Here is a 22,487-nt window from a genome sequence, read left to right on the forward strand (position 1 = left end):
GAACCACAGAAAGTTCACATATTCCGGTTCTATAGAAGGTACCTATATAGAGAGACATGTGAGATCAAGATGCTCCAGAAGTTTGGCCGTGCGATAAGCCAAGTAGTTTGACATGGATTTCCTCCAGAACGTCGGATTACCACCTCGTTTGAATTAAAGATATACTTTATAATACGATAATGAAGACCCGGTCCAGCCGTGCAGAAAAAAAGAAATTAACTCAACCTTAGCAGTTTAGATTATCTGCCATGCGCCTCCAAACAGATTCAGGCAGTCTCCCATGAACCCAATAACCACCATCCTCCCCATCCCGGCTCCGTGCTTTGCACGTCACCAACAAGTCATCCAAGTGACTTTTAGTCTCACGCAGAAGTCCACAATAGTCAACACCCCCCTGTACAAAGAGCGGGGTTTCACCTTGGATATCCAGATCATAAAGCGGCAGGTTTTTCCAAGAAGCAATGCGTGGTTGAGCCGCTCTGCTGCCATATAATCTTGGCACCATGGGACTCTTCTTCAGGCTCTTGTGCTGCTCAACAATCTCCTCAATGCATTTTGGCTGCTTTGCCTCATCAACCGCACGCCGAATGTATGTCGCGAGTCGAACCAATGAAGGAGAGGTATATTCGCTTGTAGGCATTGGATCTGGCACCGGCATCACGTACCAGGAATTGGAGAGTTTTGTCTCGGACTGCAGTTGTTTTGAAATATCAATAACTAGGCCGAAGCTGTGGGGGGTAGGTGGGTGTAAAGAAGCCTGTGTAGGGTAATCTATTAGTGAATATGTTCGATTTTGGGTTAAGCAAATGAAAGGCGGCATTACTGACCTTGTAAATATAGGCTAACAATAGGTCATATTCGGTTGCGTTGGCATTCTTACTTTTGGCTTCCTCTAACCAGCTCTGAATTTTCTCTCGGGGGATCAAGAAGCTCTTGCTAATCCGTCTCGCAGAAGGGTAGCATACATTGCGCACAATCTGCTTTGCGAGAGCTCCGATTCCAGCTGCCCAAGTGCAACGCATTGAATACTTGTGCAAGTCTGCAATCTGATGAGCGTCAATCATCTCAGCGCATTTTTCGAGTACTTCGAATTTCAGTGACAATGGTGGCCGGTCATGGAGGGTGTGGGTAATTTTGCCTCCCCTTAGGAGGGTGCAATAAGCCTGAACTATTCGAAAGGCGCCTATGATCACATTATTAGCTCTACTGGGTTCGCCGCTTTTCTAATTCCTGAGACTATACCCACCATTTGCGTCACAAAGGGGCTGCAGAAACTTGAACCCAATGATGCAGGCATCGGTCAAGAACACCGTTCTTATAGAGAAGACTCGCTGCTTCCATGCATGCGAGAATCGATACCCAAAATTTAACGCCCGATCGAGTGCCTCGGAGTCGATCAGCTGTGGACAATCCTGTTCGGGGGAAACTTGGAGAATCTCGCTGAGTTTTTGTTGAACGGTTTTCCCTTCCCACACTTCCGCCAGATCACAGAGGTTTTTTGGGTCTGAAAATTTCGTTTTCTGTGTAATGTGAGACTTGGCACAGGTATTGATGTTAGCAAGTACCTACCAACGGATTCATTCGCAAGTTCAGCACAGGCCATTGCAAAAGGAGGGTATCGGCGGCAAATTGAAAGTCGAGCGGGCTGGGATTGGTTCTCACGACAACTGAAAGAGTAAACTCGAGAGGTCGGGCATAGCCCATATCGAGTGGACTTGTCTTCATCATTTTGACAGCAGTAAAAGACAATTAGACCCTTCCAAAATATAGCAAGATGAGACGAGATGCAAAACTGAACTTCAAAATCAACTAGGAAGTTATATTCATGATCGATAGGGACAAGATGAGGCCATCACGGCAATAAGTATGTTTACATTTGTATGTTTATCACAAATTTAATGTATCTCCCCACATAATTGCCCTCCGGAATGCGCGTCTTATAGTTCTCCGCGAATGAGCTCCTTGATATCCACGACGAGGAATCCTACCCCGGTAGAGACCAGTTTTGGAATGTTCTATGATACATTTGGTCTCACATAAGCTACTTGTCACTCACAATTGCCAGAGCCTGTAGCAGTGTCATTAGAGGGTATCGAAGATGTGCTGGTGGATGGCTCTGCACCAATCACTTGTTACTTGCCGACATTTATGGAAATCTCAATTGAAGTCCCTACTTGACTGTGAAGCATGAATTTTAGCTTGTTCTAAAATCAGGTATGATGTCGAGCCCTTATACTTGTGATAACTAACCAGTCATTCACACAAGATACTCCCACGAGGAAGACAATACAAGAACAGTTTGGCAATATGCGACATCGATGGTCTTTATTGATTTATTATCAAGTGAATTATAGAGACACAGTCCACCATATTCGCCGCGTAGATGGCTTGATCAGTAAGCGCATTTCGCAGCAGTCTTCCAGTTGAAGAGCTGACCACAGGACATCCAACATGATCAGTGATGTAAGAAGTTAAACGAGACCTCAATAAAGCTAACGCTAAAAGCTCTGGACAGAAAAGTCGATCGGGAGGAGAAATCATTTCCAGCTTTCTTTTGCGATCTAATACCCCATTGTACTTTGCTGTCGCACACCGGCATTAGGCGTGGGTCAGCAGAGAGTATTATCCAGGTTAGTAGACCAGCAACACTGCCCCGGTTCACCATGTCTTGACGTGGATACCAAGATATCGCACCCCTCGGATATTGAGCTACATTTGATGTTTGCATTGAAGTGGAAAATAGGATATAAAGTTCTACCCTAGGTGGGCTGCGTGTGCTCCGCACACGACCATTGCACTCTCATGTTCAAGTTTTTACATTCTCAGCTAGGTACGCTACCGGCTTTCCCTTCCGACAAAGCAGTCTAACAGACCACATAGGCCACTTCTTCATCTTAGCCACCTGCACAGCCTGCTGATAGATATGGTGCCGTCTCAGAAGCAGAGAGTAAGGCTTTGAGCGATCAGCAAACAATCGCAGACTTTCTCTTTCTCCGGCTCCTAGCTTCTCTACGGCCTTAATCGTTCGTTCCTGAGAGAATGCAAAAGACGTCCCAACAATCTTGAACCGCCGAGCCATTGGGTGAAGATGAGGAGAATGCCAGCCCTCGTCAGACCAAGAGGGTTTCGCATTCCAGGGCAGCCGTCTCTCCTTCTTGCATGCTCGCCACCATTCCTCGGTCGACAACCGGCCCTGCTCCCCACTAACTGCATGGACGCACCCACTCGTCCCCAGGGCCACATGGACCAATGTTCGATCCACCACTACATCAACCGGGACCTCATCGATCGTAGATTCTTGATCTGGGTTTTCGCATCGCGTTGAGAGCTTAATTCGACGACCTGAATGTAAGATATATGCCGCTGCACATGCTGTCGAAGGGGCTCCGTCTGAGGTCGCGAAACCGGGATATGGGAATTTATCGGCTGGTCCGAGGACGGAGGGTCTGATGATCAAGACTTTATCCATTCTGTTACGCTCAACTGCCTTCTGCAAGACTAGTCTTTCGGCTAGATGTTTTGCGTATGCATATGGCCATGGGAAATCATGGGCGTCGTATTCGTCCGACGAACCGGCTTTCTGTACTGCGCTCCATGCCTCAAGTGCGATTTTATAATAATCTTCCTCTTCCCTGCCGAGGGGATATATCCTCTCGTCGACTGACACGTCACTTGATTCATGGGTCTTCCATAGGTGGGCGTTGGCGTATGCGGTGGAGAAAAATACGTAGCGCTCGAGGTTGGGGAATTTGAGGGCATATTGAGTGAGACATATGCTTGGTGCCAGCACCGTATATGCTAATTCTCGCAGGGAACTATGTAGTTGGACTGATGATGCAGCGTGGAATACGATGTGTACTGTCCGTTTCAGCATTTGTATTGTTTCTTCCGATAAACTCATTGTCGCAGTATTTCCCAGTTCGCCGTCAAGAATAGTCAACCGCTCGTTTTCGGTGAGGATATTTGCGGCAGAGGGAGGAAGTATCATGGACCATTTTGCTTTCGCTTTACTGATATTTTGAGTCAGTAAGTCTTATCTTGACTTGTGTATACTTCGTCACTTACTCGGAGCCACCCCGACATAGCACATATACTCGTCTCGGTGATGACTGACTCAAAAGCCGACAAAGAAGGGCAGTTCCAATAAAGCCTGTACCCCCGGTAACGAATATAGTTTTTCCGTTATAGTAGTCCCATATCATGATGAATCTTGCGATTTCCAATGCGCGCCTTCATGGGTGAGATGGAAAAATGCAGGATGAGAGGGTGGATATCATACTTTAACCTTTACACCGCGGGCTTTGATGAATCTAGGGACATATTATAGAGCAGGTTTAGATAATCTGGTTAGTGGACCTTGTGGCTAGAAGCCCGATGGCGGCAACACCGATTTGGGGTGCATGCAGGCATGTAGCTGTACGGGGTATGATCGCACCAGATAGCGCCCCGGGACCAGCCACTCATACTTAGAATAGCGAAGCTAAAGGTATGAAGCTAGAGGTATGAAATTATAATTATCGTAGTGTATATTCCAAGTTTAAATGATAGGTGGGGGGACCCAGAGTGCAGTACAGAGTACGGAGTACCTTGATAGGCTAAAATACTGCGACGTAATCAATATGTTGATCTATCCGATATATCGAAACTACCAACTTGAATAAGACAAGGGGGTTGTTTAAGTTTGGCTGTAAATAAATGCACACCGCTTCATGTACCTAGTAAGCCATGTATCCCTATATTGAAAGATGCGTAAGACCACCTTGAGGCCGTCAATCTAATTCGTCACTTTCTTAGAGTCGAGATGCCAAACGGACCGCGATACATCTGCTTCCCGAAAACAATTATCTGCCGGGCCGAGCCCTAGATATCCAGGGCCGTTTCTGTTCTCACTCTAAAGCGAATGCATTGCTCGTTTTAGTACGAGGAGTCAAAATTAAATTATTTTTTTACGATGCAATTCTGTCCAAAACTACCTCCTATAAACTGATTGTCGGTCAAAATCACAATGTGATAGTGTGATGAACAGCAAGGAGAGGCGCATCTAGCGTAATGATGTCGGAGCATACAGACCGGCATACCGGGGATTTAATTAATCCAGGTTGTGCAGTAATTTTAAATTAGTAATCCGCTATCCATATAAATTGCTAGGAAAACGGATACTGCAATACAGAGATTTTAACACCATTGATTGGACCCATACATTTCAGGATACCATTGTATTTGACAAATGATGGCTGCCTGAGGCAGAACGGTCTCCATCCATCGGTTCATGACTTCCATAATTCTCTTGTACCGTCTAGCTGCTTTCTCATTTGGGCAATTTAAATATGTCAGCGAAGGGTTCTGTTTTATGGTAGGTATTCCGTACACCATCCAGACTAGAGTCAAAAGATCCACTGTGGGCCTATCATGCTCCGGCTCAAATGTGTCCCGACAAATTCCCGCGTTATCTAATAAGTTGCTATACTTGGCATGAAAAGGATTCGGTCCATTTCCATAAAGAACTTCATGTAGCTCGCTGTCCAGCCAGATGCCTAATCATGCCCGGTGCATCCCGCCTGCTGTATCAATAATGAGTTTGGGTCTTGATACGTTGTCGCGCTGACTCCAGCATGATTTATCACGTATATCAGTGAGCAAGCTATGCATATCGCCATCAAGAATTCCGAGAAAACTCAATTTGATGGAACATACAGTCTTCGGGAGTGCATCGAGAAAATATATCAAGTCATTTCTTGTTCAGGAAATTTGACCGCGTGAAGTAACAGAATTTTAGCCACTCCTCCATAGCGAATATAGTCTTTAGTGGCACGAAATAGGTGGAATTTTCCTTGGTGTGAAGTATGATGTTAGTCGTGACTGCTGCTTACGGGCGATCAAATGTGCCATCTGTTCATGACCCTCTCGTTGGATAATATTGTCCGGCAACATTTAAGTTATCCAAAGGTCAAATGCCTGATTTTGTGGAATTAAGCCGGAATATATCTGGTTTTCACTTTATTTGAGACCGGTATAAATGAGAACACCTGAATTACTATAATCGATATAAGGTAACATCAAATTACAAGTAATATCAAAGTGGAGAATCAGATTTAGGCCTGTATATGCCGTAGGAATATATACCTATAGCAATGAAGACATTGGTGAAGAGGCACCTTACGGAGTATATAGGCGAAGAAATAAGAGATCGAAATCGTGTAGGCCTCGAAAAGGCGGTGATAACAGCGAGTATATAGCGGTGAGGTAGCCATACAATGAGAGGGTTATGAATAGATAGCGCACTTAGTCGCCCGTAGTAAGTTGGGACAGAGGCTAAGATGCCATGCAGAGATAGTGCTTTTCTTGTCAAATACAACAAATGTATGAACAAAGCTGCCAGAATAGTTGTTTGCACCCGCCCTTCACTAGTCACCGTGAAGTTGCTTGCTTAGGTCTTTGCGCGGCTCATCTCTGTCGCACGATAAACCAGAGCATCCATTTATCATAGAATCTTCGAGCTGTGCAATAGCTCCAACAAAAGATTTTCATAAGCTGATCCTTCGCCTTCACATCATATAAATGACAATCCACACCGTGTGCGTGACATGTAGCGCCTTTGATAACTGTTCACTCAATCTTGAAAACAAACAAATATATATAACACGCAAAATCCGAAATCATATAGTACACATGTTTACAGGCCAATCAGCGTGTTCTCATTTCGCACATTCGGTTGAATGTTTCTTCGTCATTAGTTTATGCAGTGTTTCTGCATTAAGCCGCTCTTTGAATTTCGGGGCCAGCAAACCTTTCACGACCCAGGTGATTGATTCCTCTTCGTCATTTAGCTTTGACCGAGCAGTTTTAACCTGATTAACCCACCGGCTCATTCTTTCCATTGCATTTGTATGAGATCTTGATCCGATTGAGGACGTATGTATGTCTGCAATCAACCAGCTAGTCGTCTTTTCGGGTAAAGGGATGCGACCTAACAGCCACAGCATAACGACTCCCAAGGCCCATAAATCAGAAGGCGGGCCGCGTGTGCGCCAGTTAAACATGAATTCGGGTGCCAGATACCATGGTGAGCCGCCAGTCGCGGTGGGGCGACCAGCCGTGAAGCTACGACCAAAGTCGATCAAAACACCACCCCGAGCGGGGCTATACAGAATATTAGCTGGTTTGATATCGTTGTGAACAATTTTGCTGCTATGTAGAAAGTCGAGTGCTGAGGCCATGTCACCCAGTATCCTCTGCGCATCTGAAGTACTCCCGGTGAAACTATCGTTCCCTGGCTGTCGGAAACATACTAGCGATTGGGCGTCAATATGCTCAGTATATATACTTTGGAATCGAGCGTCAGAGCCGAGCATGCTGAGTATCGCCGACTGGTGGGGAGGTTAGCTTTGGAACAAAACGAACAGAAAGACACTCCATACATGACTCCCAAGAGAAGAGTGAATCTCCGACTCACGTGCCCAAGACTCAAGAGCCTGGATTGTGTGATTCTCATTTGTGCTAATGGATTTGATGACTTTAACGACAATCCTCTTTCCTGGTATATCCGAGTGGTCTGCCTGCCATACAGACGAATTCGGTTGCTCCGCAATAGCTTCGTGTCGCGTAAGCCGATACCCTTTGCCACCAGCCCCAATATACATAGTGTCGCCTTGCGCAAGATTCACAAGCACGTTCCCAGCTGAAACAGCCTGTAGACTGCGTGAGGGTTCAGAAATGCGGTATGTGGATTCTCGGAGTTTTGCCCTCTTTGAGGGTGGAGGCGAGGAGGTCGGTGCAGGTCGCTTGGTAGCCAGTCGTGCAAAGATCATCCATTCTGTCCGTGGAAGGAGCTCAAACTCAATGACAGTCCTATCTTCGATGTAAATGGCCCAGCAGCCTGTGTAGAAAGCGGCGCTCTGGCTAGGCTGAACTTCCACCGAGTCCTCATCGAGCCGCCTGCCGATGATTGCATGCGAACAGTCATTCAGGAGAATGAGACGATCCTGTGCGGGATCAAAGTACAAGTGAAATATCACATCTTCATAGGTAACGGTGCATCCGAGCTGCTTGGCGCTAGGGGCCACGACGAGGACTTTGACTGATTCAGTTTCCTCTGAGCTGTCGCCCATTTCAACGTCAACCCACTTATCGTAGCCTCCGGTCCCACCATATGAAGAGACCTGTAATTCTGGGATCCTGGGGTACAATAATATTCTGGCAGTCGGATCTTGAGACTTGACCGAGTCTAGACGTAGCTTGCTGAAATCCAGATCGGAAGATTGCTTCTCGCTCGCTTCAAGGGATGTAGGCGACAACGGCTGAGTGGGTTCGTCCGAATCGAGATCCGATACCGTCAATTTTAGCGTAGCCACTTCATCCTGAGTGTACACTTCTCTGCACTCCTTACTATGGTCTGTCTTCTCGCTCGCTTCAAGGGATGGAGGCGACAACGGCTGAGTGGGTTCGTCCGAATCGAGATCCGATACCGTCAATTGTAGCGTAGCCACTTCATCCTCAGTGCACACTTCTCTGTGCTCTTTACTCTGGCCTTTCTTACTCAAATCTTGTTTGGACTGGGAATTGAGTGGCATCACGGGAACCAAACATACGTTGCTTGTTATCAGTGTACGTGTCTCTCCTAAGAAAATCAATAATACTCATTCGTATATATATCCTTCTATCCCCAAGTCAACCGAGCCGCCAGCGGAACGCCCATGCAAAAAACTAGGGGCCATTTGCTGCCCAAGTTGCCGCCGGCCATTGCACATGAGTTTGAGATTAAGAGCGCTATGCACTGTAGTAATGGATCCGACTTTAGATTGGCTTAGGCCCGTGCCCAAAGCGCGAGAATTGGTAAAAATAGAAATCCTAAGGTTGTAGCCAATGATCCAAGACATCTGTTGACTTCTGCCATGCCAATGTGATTAGGCGGCAGTTATTCACCGCCTCCTTGGCGTCGGGTGCTGTCAGGGGCCCGCCCTGGGGTAATTCGTGGCCTATAACAATAGCTAATATTAGTAGTTGAGGGGAACTATCTTTCCTATCTTCCTCCATGGACGACTGGTGGCATCGGACATCAGATGCTCATCTCGAAGCTCATACTCCTCTGGATGAGTGGAAATGGGATTATAAGAAATTCGGCTACAAGAATTCCGACGCTCTGTTTACCACACTACATGCGGAATACAACACCCTCAAATGCGCAATTCAAGACCCATACGCTTGGCATAGCGACGTCAGGGAGATTGCAAGAGCTGCCAGCACTAAGGATGAATTCTTAACTCGGCTCAAAAAGAGACAAAGAGAGAGGTTTGATGAGCTCCAAGAAGCCTGGGAGACGACTAAAGCGTTGTTGACCGCCGAGCCCGACCGCTTGGATAATCCGCCGCCTAGGGCTATCTTATGGAGTTCTTTTATACAAATTGCTCGAAATTACTCATACGATTCCCTCCTCGCATACTTTGGCTCCTACGTAATTGACGAAACTGTCGAAACTGAAGACCGAACCGCTACTTCGCCTCTACCATCAACCCACATCAAGACCCGTTCCACCAAAACTCCGCAGCCAAAAAGGAAAGCAAAAGGGAAAATGGCAACGTCATCCGGGGTGGCCAAGCCCTCGCCCAGGCCCTCGAAATCGAAGTATGAACAGGACAGCAGTGGGCAGAGTGTTGTGCGGAGAAGTATCCGGTTGCGACAACGTGCTCAACAAGCCAGGCAGTAATGCGCAGGGCTCACTGTTGTAGTTGGAAAGCTTGGCAAGATAAGGGACTATATGCTTGCTTTCAATCCTGAATTCAGTGGGCTACTACAACTATCTCCAGGAACTGCCTATCCTCCCATTGCATTAGGCAAGGCGTATGTACATCTACCATGCCCCGGTGTGCTGGCTGTGCATTTGACAAGGAATCGACTTGGAGGCTGGCTTCACTCTCATTGCAAAATACTTGATTTACAACTATGAGGCGAACTGATCACATACAACCTCCCAGCCACCACACCTTCCAACCCACCCTGGAAGTGCACTTGATAATACTGTGCGTTGTCTCTGACCTTCTCTAGATCATGAGTAACTGGGCCGTTTTTCTTGTTTCTCCCTCAGCAATTACATACATACGTTTACACTGTATCCATCATGAACATCTGTGTACTTTAAATTGTCCGTTGACATAGTTATGACATGAAAAGACAGCAGATATTGGACTCAATGCTTTTTGCCTAATAATAACACAATAACACAACCTTTTCAAGATTATTGGGACATCGTTTGCATTCTCTCAGGAACGGACGATTAAGGCCGTAGAGAAACTAGGGTCTGGAGAAAGGGAAAGTCTTCAATTGTTTGCTGATTGCTTCAAACCTTACTCTATGCGTTTAAGACGACACCATATTTATCATCAGGCTGTGCAGGTGGCTAAGACGAAGAAATGGCCTGTGTGGTCTGTTAGACTGCTCTGTCGGAAGGGAAAGCCTGTGGCATGCCTTCATGAGAATGTGAAGGCTTGAACTTGAATTGAGTGACTCGACATGTTGTGCATAGCTCTGTTGGGCAGAATCCTGCTTCTTCACAGATTTGATTTACACGACTAGCCAGTGTTCTGTCCCCGGAACATATTACTCCTTCATTCACCGGATAGTGGTAGAGAAGAGACTAAAAGCCCTCAGCCTCAACAACCCTGGGGCCTCGGTTGACCCATTGTTGTGTAGTGATTCCGAGGATCTAGGGGCAATATTGCTATCCGAGATAGGGAGTGAAAGCTTTGGTACCACCCCTGCTTTGTCTCTTAGACGCCCAAGAGCGAACTCTTCAATTGCTGCACTTGCTGCACCATTCGCGCAAGGGAATTCGGATCCCCAATTGACATCCCATACGGTTCGGGCCGAGCCTCTGACACTCGCGTAATCAAAGTAGTTTGATCCTTTGCAGAAGAGTCTTGCTAACCCCCAGAAAGTTCCCAGGCGGGAGAATATCATCAAGGAAATTCGCCCGTGTAGAGAAACATCGCCCGAAGTGAAGTGTAATCATCTTGGGGACTAGTGAGATGACACGCTAGCGGAACCAAAGAGGCCCATTCGGATATTATTTCCAGGACTAACAAAATGAGCCCGGCGCCAAAAGACCAATGTTTGTTCGTGAAAACGCTGATCTAATCTAGACGGGGCTGAAAATGAGCTGTTTATAGCTGATGATCTGGGATCATTCTTTAAAAGGCAACAATGTATGCATTCCGGCGACAATATTGCAATTCGATTGGGTGTTCACTGTTGGTGATGCAGCGTAGACGGGGGCGGAGTACTTTGGCGCCCCCGTAGACCGCTGCAAGGCTGACAAGGGTGAGTCGTCGTAACTTGTGCTCGCAATTTCGATGTGACAGAAATTCCATCAACCCAAGTTTTCAGGTTTCATCAGACGGCCTGCATCTCCGATCTACTGTATCACCAATCTCCCGCATGCCAGCTTCGCGTTTTTGATGCAGCCCTGCGATTTTCACGCTATTCCTGCATTTATGAAGCTGCAATCAGGAAGTTCATTCCATGTGGTATTTCGCCTAAAATTACGAGTTTCTATTCGCAGTTACCCCACTTCGATTCGGGATCTTTTCAGGGGAAATGGAGAGTGTACAAATATGGACTTAATCTCTAGATCGAAAGATTAGGTCTCTTTTACCATATAATCCTCAGCATAAAACATTGCCATTTCCCTTTCAATTACACGATACATGCTTTATAGACCTGATATTTTTCAGTATCAAGCCCGCGCCCGTCGACCTGAGGCTAATGCACGATGAGGTTTCTCCACACCGAATCGTACAGGCTCTATGAACAGGCAGAGCTTCCATATCATGGAAGCCCGCTCCCACAATACGCTATCTTGTCACACACATGGCTTCCGGAGCATTCAAATGGCGTTCAGGAAGTCACCTATCAAGATATGAAGTCTTCCTACGCCAAGTTGACTAGTGGCCGGTTCAAACCTGATGGTTGGAAGAAGCTGAAGAATTATTGTGATTTTGCTAGAGAGAATGGCTGGGAATGGGCTTGGATGGATACCTGTTGCATCGACAAAACAGATGCCGTGAATACACAAGAAGCTATCAATGCCATGTTTCGCTGGTATAAGGAATCCATGATTTGCTATGCGTACCTTGACGATGTGGACGTAAGAAAGACAAAATCTCTCGAGACCTCCTTCACTCACGCGAAGTGGTTTACGAGGGGGTGGACACTTCAAGAGCTCATAGCTCCGACGTCTCTACTGTTTGTTGACAAGAATTGGGTGGAAATCATCGACAAAATCAACGGTCAGGAACAAATTGAAAGGGCTACAGGCATCCAACCCGAGAAATTGCGAACATTTGAAAAGTGTTCTATCTGGGAACGCTTCTCTTGGGCTTCACGGAGACGAACAACCTTAGTAGAAGACAGGGCTTATTCTCTTTTGGGGCTCTTTGGGATCAACATGCCCCTGATATACGGCGAGGGTGAACGGGCGTTTTTGCGATTACAGCATGAGCTTATAAAAACGCACGATGATGCAAGTATTTTACTCTGGGGGGCACACAGTGAGGTTTCCTTTTTCCTTCCTTTTGAAGATCAAGAGCCCTTGCCACTTCAATAACTAACGCCTATCATAGACTACAATGAAGAGAATATCATTCCACGACGGCTGGGTGTTCTAGCTCCCTCTGTCTCTTGTTTCCAAATCCAATCCGGCAACCACACAATATCGGAGAGACTACCGGGGCGCAATCTCTCGATATCTGCGAAGGGCTTACATGTGGATGTCGACTTGATGATCCTTAAATCAGATAGACGCGGTAAAAGTCAGGGTTTGTGTTGAATGGAAGAAATTAGAAGCAGTTGAGCTAAGAGTACCTTCTTGCAGATAATTGGCGCCGTTGTGCCCTCTTCCTTGCAGGAATAGGCAGAAGAAATACTTTCTCCTCTCAATATGCAATTTTCTTGATGCATATGGACTCGTTTCACAACTCTGGCTACTCTTTCGAAAGAATGGGACATCTATGCCCTATAGCAGACAATACGTCTTGCTGGAATAGTGCCAGCACTGGTTTTACTACCCTGGGTCGGCAATCGATCGTTATAAAGGAAGGGTTTGATCTTCCTATTCAGGCCTCTTTTCTACGGTTGAGTCCTCCTCCTACAGGCTTCAAGGTCCTAGCAAAATCCTGTGGAATGATTGGATCCAGATCATCAAACTATGATCCAGAACTGTCATTTAAAGCCTTTCGTTTCCGTATTTCAGATGCGCATAGTATCTTTCGGTGCGATGTGCCTGGCGCGCAGAAGGGAGAATATTTTATCACTTCCGGAACAACCGCACTCCTTCATCGGAACTTTGATCCTGGTCGGGATAGTCAATGGAGAGTCCAGATGCAGTATGGTGCAAACGAAACATTTGAAGTACTATTGGGCACGTCCCTTCTCAACCCAGATGCTCTCTTGCTTGCCCCTGGACAATTGCCTTCCCGCCAAATATGCTTGGAAGGTTCGTCAGGCACAGTCTCCCTCAAAATACGCCCAAGGGCGGCGGTCGCAGGTCGCTATGTTCATGTAAAGCACGTTGATGCGTTCCTGGATAGTATGGATCCTAAAATTCGCTTGAAGACTAAGCTTTTAGCGGAAGGATTTTCCGTTGGACCTATTTCACCCAGGGAGTATGATGTTATTCTCGAACACGTGCCTAAAGAGGACCGCTCGAAGAAAAGGAAGCGTAAAAAGTGACGTGAGATTTACTATGTCTTTATTGTCAATTATCATGGCACTCATTACCATCTCTTGTCAATCTAGGACTACGAATTGAGTACACGCAGCAGTTCTCTTGCTTTCAAGGCTGTCTTAGCCATCAGCCCATTACAATCTTTGTACATTAGATCGTTAGACTATTAGACTGGTGGGACTGTTGGCGTAATAAGTGTCTTGACCGATAGTAAAAAAACAAAAGTTTAGGTACTCTACAGTTCAAGTGAAAAATGATTGGTTCATAACCCTCAGCATTTTGTTTCGATGTGAGGTGGCAAGTGGGAAGGATAGATGACATCAAAAGGAGAGGCGCAGTCATTCGCTTGAGTCTTAAAAGTGAACAGATCGGCCAATTACTTGATAGAAGATCATTTCTCTAGACTGGCTCATATTCTCCACGGCCAAAGACCGAGTATAAGCCGCAGACCTGTATAGATCTACTTAGGTAACCTTGGCGCCCTGCGCACGGACCCGATCGCGGGGGAAAAAGAAATTCTTCGCCGCCACAAGTCATAGGCCTAAACAACACACCATGGCTCCGACGGCGTGTTTCAATTGCAAAGAGGCGCGCGCCGTCATCATCCGACCTAAGAATAGGCACAAACTCTGCCGAGCCTGTTTCGTCAATATTTTCGAGACCGAAGTACACGAAACCATCATTGGCACCAACCTCTTCTTCCCTGGCGAGCGAGTAGCGATCGGAGCCAGCGGCGGCAAAGACAGCACAGTACTAGCAGCAGTACTGAAAACTCTCAACGAGCGATACAATTACGGGCTGGATCTATGTCTACTGTCCATCGACGAGGGCATCCGCGGCTATCGCGATGACAGTCTTGAGACTGTGAAGCGCAATGCCGTGCAATACGAGATGCCGCTTGATATTCTTGGATACAGCGAGCTATATGGCTGGACGATGGATCAGGTTGTGGAGCAAGTGGGCAAGAAGGGCAACTGCACCTACTGCGGAGTGTTCCGGCGACAAGCGCTCGACCGGGGCGCAGCCCGCTTGGGTATCAAACACGTTGTCACAGGTCACAACGCGGACGATGTTGCGGAGACTGTCATGATGAACCTGTTGCGTGGTGACTTGCCCCGTCTGTCACGCGGTACCAGTATCGTCACCAGCTCCGACGCTTCGGATATCAAGCGCAGCAAGCCTCTCAAGTACGCCTATGAAAAGGAGATCGTCCTCTACGCCCACCACCGTCAGCTCGATTACTTCACTACTGAATGTATCTACTCGCCCGAGGCATTCCGCGGCAGTGCTCGTACCCTGATCAAGGATCTTGAGAAAATTCGACCCAGTTCGATCCTGGATATTGTCAAAAGTGGCGAGGACATGGCCGCGCTTGTGCCGGTTGAAGTCCGGGGTGCAGGCAAATCCAAGCAACTTGCGGAGGAGGAATCGGCTGGTGGTTGTGGTAGTCAGAACGGCCGAACCAGCGGCGGGGAGATGGCTGCAATGGAGGCGCAACTCGCTGAAAACGAAGAAGCCGAGTCGCTCGAGACTGAAATCAAGTTTCATAACGGTTCGCGCGTGAAGGCGAATCGCGGCCCGACTGGTAAGGCGGTCAAGGCGCAGACTATCAAACACTGCGAGCGTTGTAACTACATTTCCAGTCAGCGCATTTGCAAAGCCTGCACCCTGCTAGACGGTCTGAACCGGAACCGACCCAAGACTGCGATCGAAGTTGGTGTTGGCATGGAAGACGAAGAAAGCAGTTCGACTTTGATGAGACAAATGGAGCGCGCCCAACTCAGCGCGACCTGAAGAGTCAATAAGGAAAGCACTCTATTCAAAAGCCCAACCTCCAGCGTCAGCACCAGCGGCGTCGTGACTCTGCGGCATTTCCACCATACCCCTTTTCTGGGCCGTCAACCTTTGCAACACAATTAAACCCAGTGTCGGCATTAGGTGTCCATTCTCGGTGCCCCCAAACACTGTGCGGCAATCCATGTGGTTCGCAGTGAACAAGTTTTCAGATCAGGAGGATCTCAATATCTGATACCCCAAGTTACGACTAGACCATCAGTCCAATGCATAGCATAGTGAAACTCTCCAAAGAAAAACAACTCTATGCCACTTTCCGATGCTTTTTATTTTGTACATGAACCGTAGTATACAAATTCCAAATATCAACAATTAAAACGCCATGCCATCGAATCCATGCATCCCAACAAAGTTTTACTATCTGCACAGACAACAGAAAACCAAGCCAAGCCCAATCCACCTCTACCGTAGGGTGATTGTCTATCGACGGTAATCGAAGCCAAGGGAGAACAAATCAAGCAAAGCTAATCAATCGCATCCAAGCTCATCTATTCCTTCCCCTCAGCAGTATGCAACTCAGGCAAATCAAATCCAACCCGTCTAGCCGTAAGACGAATCTTTTCTTCCTCAGTCATGCCCATGCCAGGGTTATAGCGCTCTAGGAGCTCACAGTAGACACGCTGGGCGCGGGCATACTGCGCGAGCTGGTCTGCTTCTTGAAGGCGGAGGGTGCGTTCTTCGTCTGTTTTCGGGATTGAGAAGGGGAGTGCGTTAGATTGCGATTGAGACTGCAATGAAGATGTCGCAGGTTCCGAGCGAAAGATCCCGCGCAGGTTTTGGTGAAGTGGGGACGGGGTCTTGAGGCCGCGGCGTGGGAGTTCGCGGAGGAGGGCGCGGTAGGTTGTGCGCGCTTGCATGCCTGCGGACATTTTTTCAAATTTTTGGAGCCTTGTAGCCCGGGAGTTTGAATCGATGGGGTTGTTTCGGTGGTTTCGAGACCCTTGTGCACTAAGGAGTGGAGGTGAGTTTGTCGGTGTCTTGAAGCTGGGCGGAGGTTGAGATAGCCGGGTGGATAAGCTTCACGTGATTTGAAGTGTATGCGGCGTCCGCTACTAGTTCAAGTGGGTATCATCTCAGTGATTTGATGATTTTTAATGTTTCTATGTCACTACGATCCTATTTGATGGATGGATGATACAAGGGAAAACATATATTAGCATGTCAATATATACCAGGGTATGGTCCTATCTGCAAGACAGTCAATGAACACTACTACCCACACCTCAGCAGGCATATGTACAAAATGTCGTAGCGGGGCGTATTTTTCAAGATGTATCACCGTTACAAGTGTCATATCGACCCCCACAGGGAACCGAGTTCATAACGAAAAGCAGGCAAAAGACAACAACAGTGTTTATCAATCATATAGGGGCATGGCGACATGAGAAAGGAAGAGGAGGAGTAGGCAGGGAAGGTAGAGAGGGAGAAAGGCAAGGGTGAAGATGATAGATGAGATGGCTTTTTGGAAGAGCAGCCTCAATTCGTGTTGAGACTTATGGAGATGAGTGCCCTAGATCGCTAGAGGCGTGGCCAGAAAAATGACTGAGCTTAAGAGCGCAGCCAGCCAAACTTCCTTCGTCCCTCAGCTCCCGTGGACGGTTCGACGTGCAAGCTACGGGCATACAAGTCCTAGACAAGGTTAGTAAAAAGAGCAATTATTCAGGGTTATAAAGATATTACCTCTTCGTCTCCAGAGAGCTTCGTGTCCAGGATCAGTCGTTCGACATCATCAAACTTCTGAGCCTGGGGATGAGGACTCTTCTGGCTTCGTTGGACGCCAAGAACGACCTCGCCCATGACCTCGAATTTCTTCCAGTTGATCCGAGATTTATTCTCGCCGATAAATGTCTTGTTGCCTTCTTCGGCAGAGACAAGGTCGCGACGGTGAAGAGGTAGGAATGGGATTCGCTCGGAGAATGAATTCTCCCAGGCAAGGCGATATGCAAAGTGGCTTCTTTGGGTGCTCATGAGGATGACAAGACGCATAAACTCTTTCTGAGCTGGGATGGGAATCAGGTCTCGAGTTTGGGTGAGGCGGTGGACAGGGGTGCCGTTGATGGCGGCGATTACAGCACCCAAGGAGTTATAGTTGTTTTGGCGTCGAAGTTTCTAGCAAGAGAGGTTAGTTGCTGGCTTCGTAGTAGCTAGATTCATAGGACATACCACTGCGATGTTCATGAACTTCTCTAGCGCCTGGGCTCTATGCTTAGGCTTGTCGCGCAAGAGAATCAAGCTGGCTACGAAGAAGGCCAGATGATTGAATTGCTTAATCATCCGATTAACGTTCGTCAAGCTCTTCACCTTATCCTTGTCTATGCCCGAGAGACTGACGTGACGCACAAGATCACGGGGTCGGAATGAGTTGTACATGATCCAGTCAATCCGTGTCAGTTCTCGTGCGAACTCCTCCTCTGGGGTATCCATGAAAACCCGCCAGTGAAGTTTGTTCAGTGAAATCTTGTTTGTTAATTCAAGACGCAAAGCCTCTTTTTGGGCTGCTTCAAGGCTCAACAACGTAAATGACTGGCTGGTGATACTATTGGGTTTGTCGGTATTCGAGGAGACCGAAAGAGTGCCTGAGAGCCGTGATGTCGAATCATGCGGCCCAGTACTGAGATCCAGCGCACTCATACTATAGATGGGGTCTTGTTCTTCTTCGGTATCGTAAGTGTTGGTGCCAGAGTCAGCGCCTATGTGAGCCGCGGCTGGGGAACTTCGACCGGAATTGTCGAAAAATGTCTCAACCAATTGCGACTCATCGGAATCACCGTCATCTCCGTATGCCCAACCAAGATCATCGTCTTCTGCATTTGAGTCTAATTGCGACCCGATCTCTTTGGCAGCGAACATGTAGAAATGGCTCTTTTCGAGTATAGCGACAAACTCAATGATCCGTTTGCGAAGTTTGGGATGAGCGAAATCTCCGGGATAGTCCGATGCCCATTGAGCCATGACATCAAGCAACCGCAGTTGATCCGCCATGCGAGCCAGTTGATCGTCGTTGCTCATCTCGTTTCGTTCGAAGCGGCTTATCAAGGCACTTAGGAGACTTGCAGGGGCGGCGAATTTCCTATACAGACATAGGAATATAGAGCGAAACTTTTGATCTTGTTTCGACATTGGCAAGGAAATCAAACGATCCACTAGCTCATCGAACGATAGACCCGTCTCTGCGCTCGAGTTGCTCTCGCTGCTCGGCTTTGGCCTTACAACTGCGTCAGGGCTCGGGGGCCGGCTCTGCCCATCGTCTACCTCGTCGTCCATGTTTAAGAAACTGTTAAAAGCGTCTGATCCTCCACTGTGTCGCCAAGCGGTATGCAATCGTTGCTGCCGGCTCTCGTGATTTGGGGAGTCTTGTTCTTGTGCTGACGGCATGCGGGTATTTAAACGCGCTCCGGATGGCGGAGTTTGCGGTCGCACCGGTTGCGAATTACTGCGGGCATAACGGTGGGAATTCGCCGTATGCTGCGAATAGTCTCCGTCGGTTGCGAGACGGTTCTCACCATCCCCATCGACACATTGATCTGAGGCCGTTCCGGCTGTGAACGATGGATTTTCCGAGTTGGCACGAGTATGCCAATTTTGAACAGGTTTAGGTGATCTCGGTGAAGTAATATGAGAAGAAAGATCTAAAAATGAAGAGAGGGGTTAGTTAGGGGAAAAGCAAAAAAAGCTATGGGGAACAAGTAGCGAACGCTCCTACCGCGACCCACCTTGGCCCGCTTCCGCTTGGGGGTCAAGGCACTTTCAACCCGACAATGGTCTTGTCCCGAATGAAAAAGGAAAAAAAGCACTAAATTAAAAAAAAAAAGAGTGCTCACCTTCTCGTGTAGAAATCACTCCTCCCAAAACTAAAGCTATACACATACGTTGAGATCGAGGTGACGAAAACGATGTTCGATAGATCTCATATCGATCATGGATTGCATCCACTTCACTCCCTTCCAAAGGTTCGGGGTTGACATCGCATTTGCAGGCAACCTGCAAGAAAGGGAGATCCGAGGCAGCCAATGATTCTAAATTCCGGGAAAGATCAGTTCCCCAATACCAAGTACATCCAGTTTAAACGGAAACCTACCAATGAGGTTCGTTGTTAAAGATAGTCGATCCGGCTGGGTGGCATCATGTAGAACCAGAACCCCATCAATGACTGGTGCAGATTTGCCTTGTCCTGTACGCGGCCAGATGATCTTCTTGTCTTGGTCGAATTGAACCTGTGTCAAGTCGACCTCCATCAGATGCACAATGTAGACCGATCCGTTCAATGACATTTTCTTCTTGTTCATATTGGAAGCAGGCAGGTTCTTCATATCCAGCGCACATTTGACAAAGCTGCTCTTGCCGGCATTTTCTTCGCCGGCGACCGCAATCGTCACTTCGGGGAAACCGCCCTTGGGAGATTCCTATAGTAGGCAATAAAGGAACCATCAGCAATTGGAGCTCTTGATTTACCGTAGCCATATCCCACCCGAGATTCAGAATCAATTGAAGACATACCTCCCCCTGCTGACGAGCTCCTGTGCGCTTCATCGGTTCGCCTGTAATTGGCGACCCCTCATCCTCTTCCACCAACGTGGATTCAGATTTCGTGCCAACTCCTGGCTTCTGCACCAGATCGAGTTTATAAATGCCTCCTGGAGCTGAAGAAGTGCGACCTCCCATCCCTGGTCGTGGCGGAGCTGTAGCCATTGCCTGAGCTTTGTCACTGTGAGCTCTTTCTCGGCGGGTCTGCGAGATCATGACGGAAGCGGTCGGCAATGAGGCCGAATGGATTCGGTGTGACAGCGCTCTGATTACTGTGTAAGTTCAGAGAACGAGCACAGCACGTCCATCGTTGGGATCAAGTTCGGTGGAGTGAGGCAGCCATCCGAGGTGTTATCGGGAGTTGACTTGAAAACTACCCTGATTACCCGGACCTGCGTCGGATATCTTCTGGTCTTGGCGGGGAGAACCTTGAAAATTAGAAAGCACTATGGACAGATCACAAAGAGTTCCACGATTGGAGAAAATTGGGGATTATGGAATTGGTCCGAGATCCTCTTTTTTTTTGATGGGATTCTCGCATATTATTGGAAGCCCACTAAGAGATCTTCGTGTTCGTGAAAGCGGCTCAGCTGAATTAAACACATGGGCCAACTGGAACCGAGGCTGGGGTTTAGGACGATCTCGCTTAGACGACAAGTTTACAAAAGAACGTTCCTTACTTAGTTCTTAGTGCTTAGGATTTGTTGAGCTGCAGTAGCTGCGTTGACTGCCGGTCACCCCCCTGCTCCCGGAAACAAAGGGCTGTTTGTCTTTACGATCCTACAACTAGGTCCTTTACGGTAAATAGAGTACTGCTTATACTGCTCTAGTTTCGTCTCGAGATGCTCCATGTGACCAGTCAGAAACATACAGATTCTGATTTTTCAGTACTTTTGTACAGGGATCTCGGTCTGTGAAGTTCTGGGCCGTTGACATATGCTCCGCTTTATTGGGGGCGCTAAAAGCGCCCCTAATCTGACACTATACTGGACTTCGGCTGCTGGTCTTGGCTCGCATGATAGCGTTGTATAGCGTATGTGGTGCGATATTGCACTTTACGAAAACTACCCACTGTAGGGCCAGTGCTCGGCGCTTTAATATATAGACTAGGATGTGGGTTAACCAGCGGCCCTGAGAGCTGGCGGAGATAGCATACAATACAGAATCATACATAAAACAAAGGAGGCCCGGGTATTCATGAATTGCATAAGGCTGAATATGGCTGAAGCTGTCAGATCTGACAGCTACTCTATCAGAACAGTCAAAGTAGATCAAAAGCCGCCACCCACCATCTCATAGACTCAATCTGCATGTCTCACTTGCACGGACTCAGCCTATAAATATGGTGCAATCAAGGTATATATGCCGACCCTCCAATTCGAATGCGACTGGTGTTCACCGGAAGAGAATATAGACGACTCAGGCTGAGTCCTTGCCCTTCACAAGCGCCATAAACCGCATGAACGCCTCGGCGACCTGGCCAGTCTCCGTCCCTTCTTCACAGTCCTGTCTCAGTTTCCGGACTCTGCCCAGGCCGCGGTTGAAGCCTTTCTCGGACGTCCATGGGCCCCGGCTACGAGGAGCGAGCCCTCCACGACCTCGCCCCCGTCCACGTCCACGCCCTCGTGCGGGGGCTGTGTATGATTCAACCCATTCCTCTTCCAGCGTCGACTGATACATATCTTGTAGCTGACTGCGGAGTTCCGGGTACTGACTGAGGAGCTCTTTCATCTCTGAAGATGCCCCCACTGCTGCGGGTGTGGTCGCGGAAGCGTTGGTGCCAGTTGGCTCTGCAGATGCAGAGCCGTTGGTAGCGTTCTCGGGTGTTGGATCGACATCGGGCGCTGGGGTGTTACTCGGTTCCTCATTCGATGGTGCTTTCGGAGCACAATATATCTTATGTGACTGGGTGCATGCAAGTGAGCAACTAAATGGATAACTCTTAGCAACTGGTCCACGTATGGATAGGGGTGGAATCGTAATCGAGTCAGTACCTCAACAGTGCGCATGTGGGACAGCGATATTTGGAAGGCTCTAAAGAGCAAACCTCACAAGAACCAGGCATTGTGTCGATTTCCCAATGGATCCATCAGCTACACAGCGATCAAACTTGCTCCCTCATTTTGATTAGTCCGCGTCCTGGAGAATGATGCAGGATAAGGCTAGGAAAGTTGAGCTACCCGATTTGCATGATTTGCATGAAAAACTAAGAAGCTCGGGTCATCTGTTTCTGCCTCAGGCACCAGCTATATGGGACATGCGTGGCAAGAGACTCCATAAATAAGTGACGTGCCATGTTTTACGTCGAAAAGCTGCAGAATATTTGCCGAAAGGATAAATAGGATGTCGGAATTTTTTTTCTCGAGGGACTCAGTTGGAGCCTGATCGCCTA

At 47.8% G+C, this 22,487-nt stretch overlaps 9 protein-coding genes across 9 annotated transcripts; 3 read left to right on the forward strand and 6 right to left on the reverse strand.

Moving 5' to 3' along the window:
- Nucleotides 1-226: 226 nt before the first annotated feature.
- On the reverse strand, nt 227-1,728 carry N7500_003076 (uncharacterized protein; the record flags this gene model as incomplete). The annotated part of the gene is made up of 4 exons (XM_056674222.1): nt 227-757; nt 828-1,183; nt 1,247-1,520; nt 1,570-1,728. The coding sequence occupies 4 exons, from the start codon at nt 1,726-1,728 to the stop codon at nt 227-229; spliced, it is 1,320 nt and encodes a 439-aa protein (XP_056534747.1).
- A 1,078-nt stretch (nt 1,729-2,806) lies between these two features.
- On the reverse strand, nt 2,807-4,202 carry N7500_003077 (uncharacterized protein; the record flags this gene model as incomplete). Its single annotated transcript, XM_056674223.1, has 2 exons — nt 2,807-4,010; nt 4,066-4,202. 2 exons carry the CDS (start codon nt 4,200-4,202, stop codon nt 2,807-2,809), a joined length of 1,341 nt encoding a protein of 446 aa, XP_056534748.1.
- A 2,493-nt stretch (nt 4,203-6,695) lies between these two features.
- N7500_003078 (serine/threonine protein kinase) lies at nt 6,696-8,570 on the reverse strand (the record flags this gene model as incomplete). The annotated part of the gene is made up of 2 exons (XM_056674224.1): nt 6,696-7,367; nt 7,419-8,570. The coding sequence occupies 2 exons, from the start codon at nt 8,568-8,570 to the stop codon at nt 6,696-6,698; spliced, it is 1,824 nt and encodes a 607-aa protein (XP_056534749.1).
- A 461-nt stretch (nt 8,571-9,031) lies between these two features.
- N7500_003079 (uncharacterized protein) lies at nt 9,032-9,703 on the forward strand (the record flags this gene model as incomplete). The annotated part of the gene is made up of 1 exon (XM_056674225.1): nt 9,032-9,703. The coding sequence occupies one exon, from the start codon at nt 9,032-9,034 to the stop codon at nt 9,701-9,703; it is 672 nt and encodes a 223-aa protein (XP_056534750.1).
- A 2,208-nt stretch (nt 9,704-11,911) lies between these two features.
- N7500_003080 (uncharacterized protein) lies at nt 11,912-13,722 on the forward strand (the record flags this gene model as incomplete). Its single annotated transcript, XM_056674226.1, has 3 exons — nt 11,912-12,542; nt 12,615-12,809; nt 13,013-13,722. 3 exons carry the CDS (start codon nt 11,912-11,914, stop codon nt 13,720-13,722), a joined length of 1,536 nt encoding a protein of 511 aa, XP_056534751.1.
- Nucleotides 13,723-14,272: 550 nt separating this feature from the next.
- On the forward strand, nt 14,273-15,511 carry N7500_003081 (putative PP-loop ATPase superfamily protein; the record flags this gene model as incomplete). The annotated part of the gene is made up of 1 exon (XM_056674227.1): nt 14,273-15,511. One exon carries the CDS (start codon nt 14,273-14,275, stop codon nt 15,509-15,511), a length of 1,239 nt encoding a protein of 412 aa, XP_056534752.1.
- Nucleotides 15,512-16,059: 548 nt separating this feature from the next.
- Nucleotides 16,060-16,440, reverse strand: N7500_003082 (LYR motif-containing protein; the record flags this gene model as incomplete). The annotated part of the gene is made up of 1 exon (XM_056674228.1): nt 16,060-16,440. One exon carries the CDS (start codon nt 16,438-16,440, stop codon nt 16,060-16,062), a length of 381 nt encoding a protein of 126 aa, XP_056534753.1.
- Nucleotides 16,441-17,119: 679 nt separating this feature from the next.
- Nucleotides 17,120-20,311, reverse strand: N7500_003083 (putative Ras guanyl-nucleotide exchange factor RasGEF; the record flags this gene model as incomplete). The annotated part of the gene is made up of 6 exons (XM_056674229.1): nt 17,120-17,200; nt 17,252-17,680; nt 17,735-19,200; nt 19,441-19,587; nt 19,650-19,974; nt 20,069-20,311. 6 exons carry the CDS (start codon nt 20,309-20,311, stop codon nt 17,120-17,122), a joined length of 2,691 nt encoding a protein of 896 aa, XP_056534754.1.
- A 1,203-nt stretch (nt 20,312-21,514) lies between these two features.
- Nucleotides 21,515-22,160, reverse strand: N7500_003084 (uncharacterized protein; the record flags this gene model as incomplete). The annotated part of the gene is made up of 2 exons (XM_056674230.1): nt 21,515-22,044; nt 22,148-22,160. 2 exons carry the CDS (start codon nt 22,158-22,160, stop codon nt 21,515-21,517), a joined length of 543 nt encoding a protein of 180 aa, XP_056534755.1.
- Between the last annotated feature and the right edge of the window lie 327 nt (nt 22,161-22,487).

Source organism: Penicillium coprophilum, assembly GCF_028826855.1.
Source record: "Penicillium coprophilum strain IBT 35676 chromosome Unknown utg000002l_segment0_segment1, whole genome shotgun sequence".
NCBI lineage: Eukaryota > Fungi > Ascomycota > Eurotiomycetes > Eurotiales > Aspergillaceae > Penicillium > Penicillium coprophilum.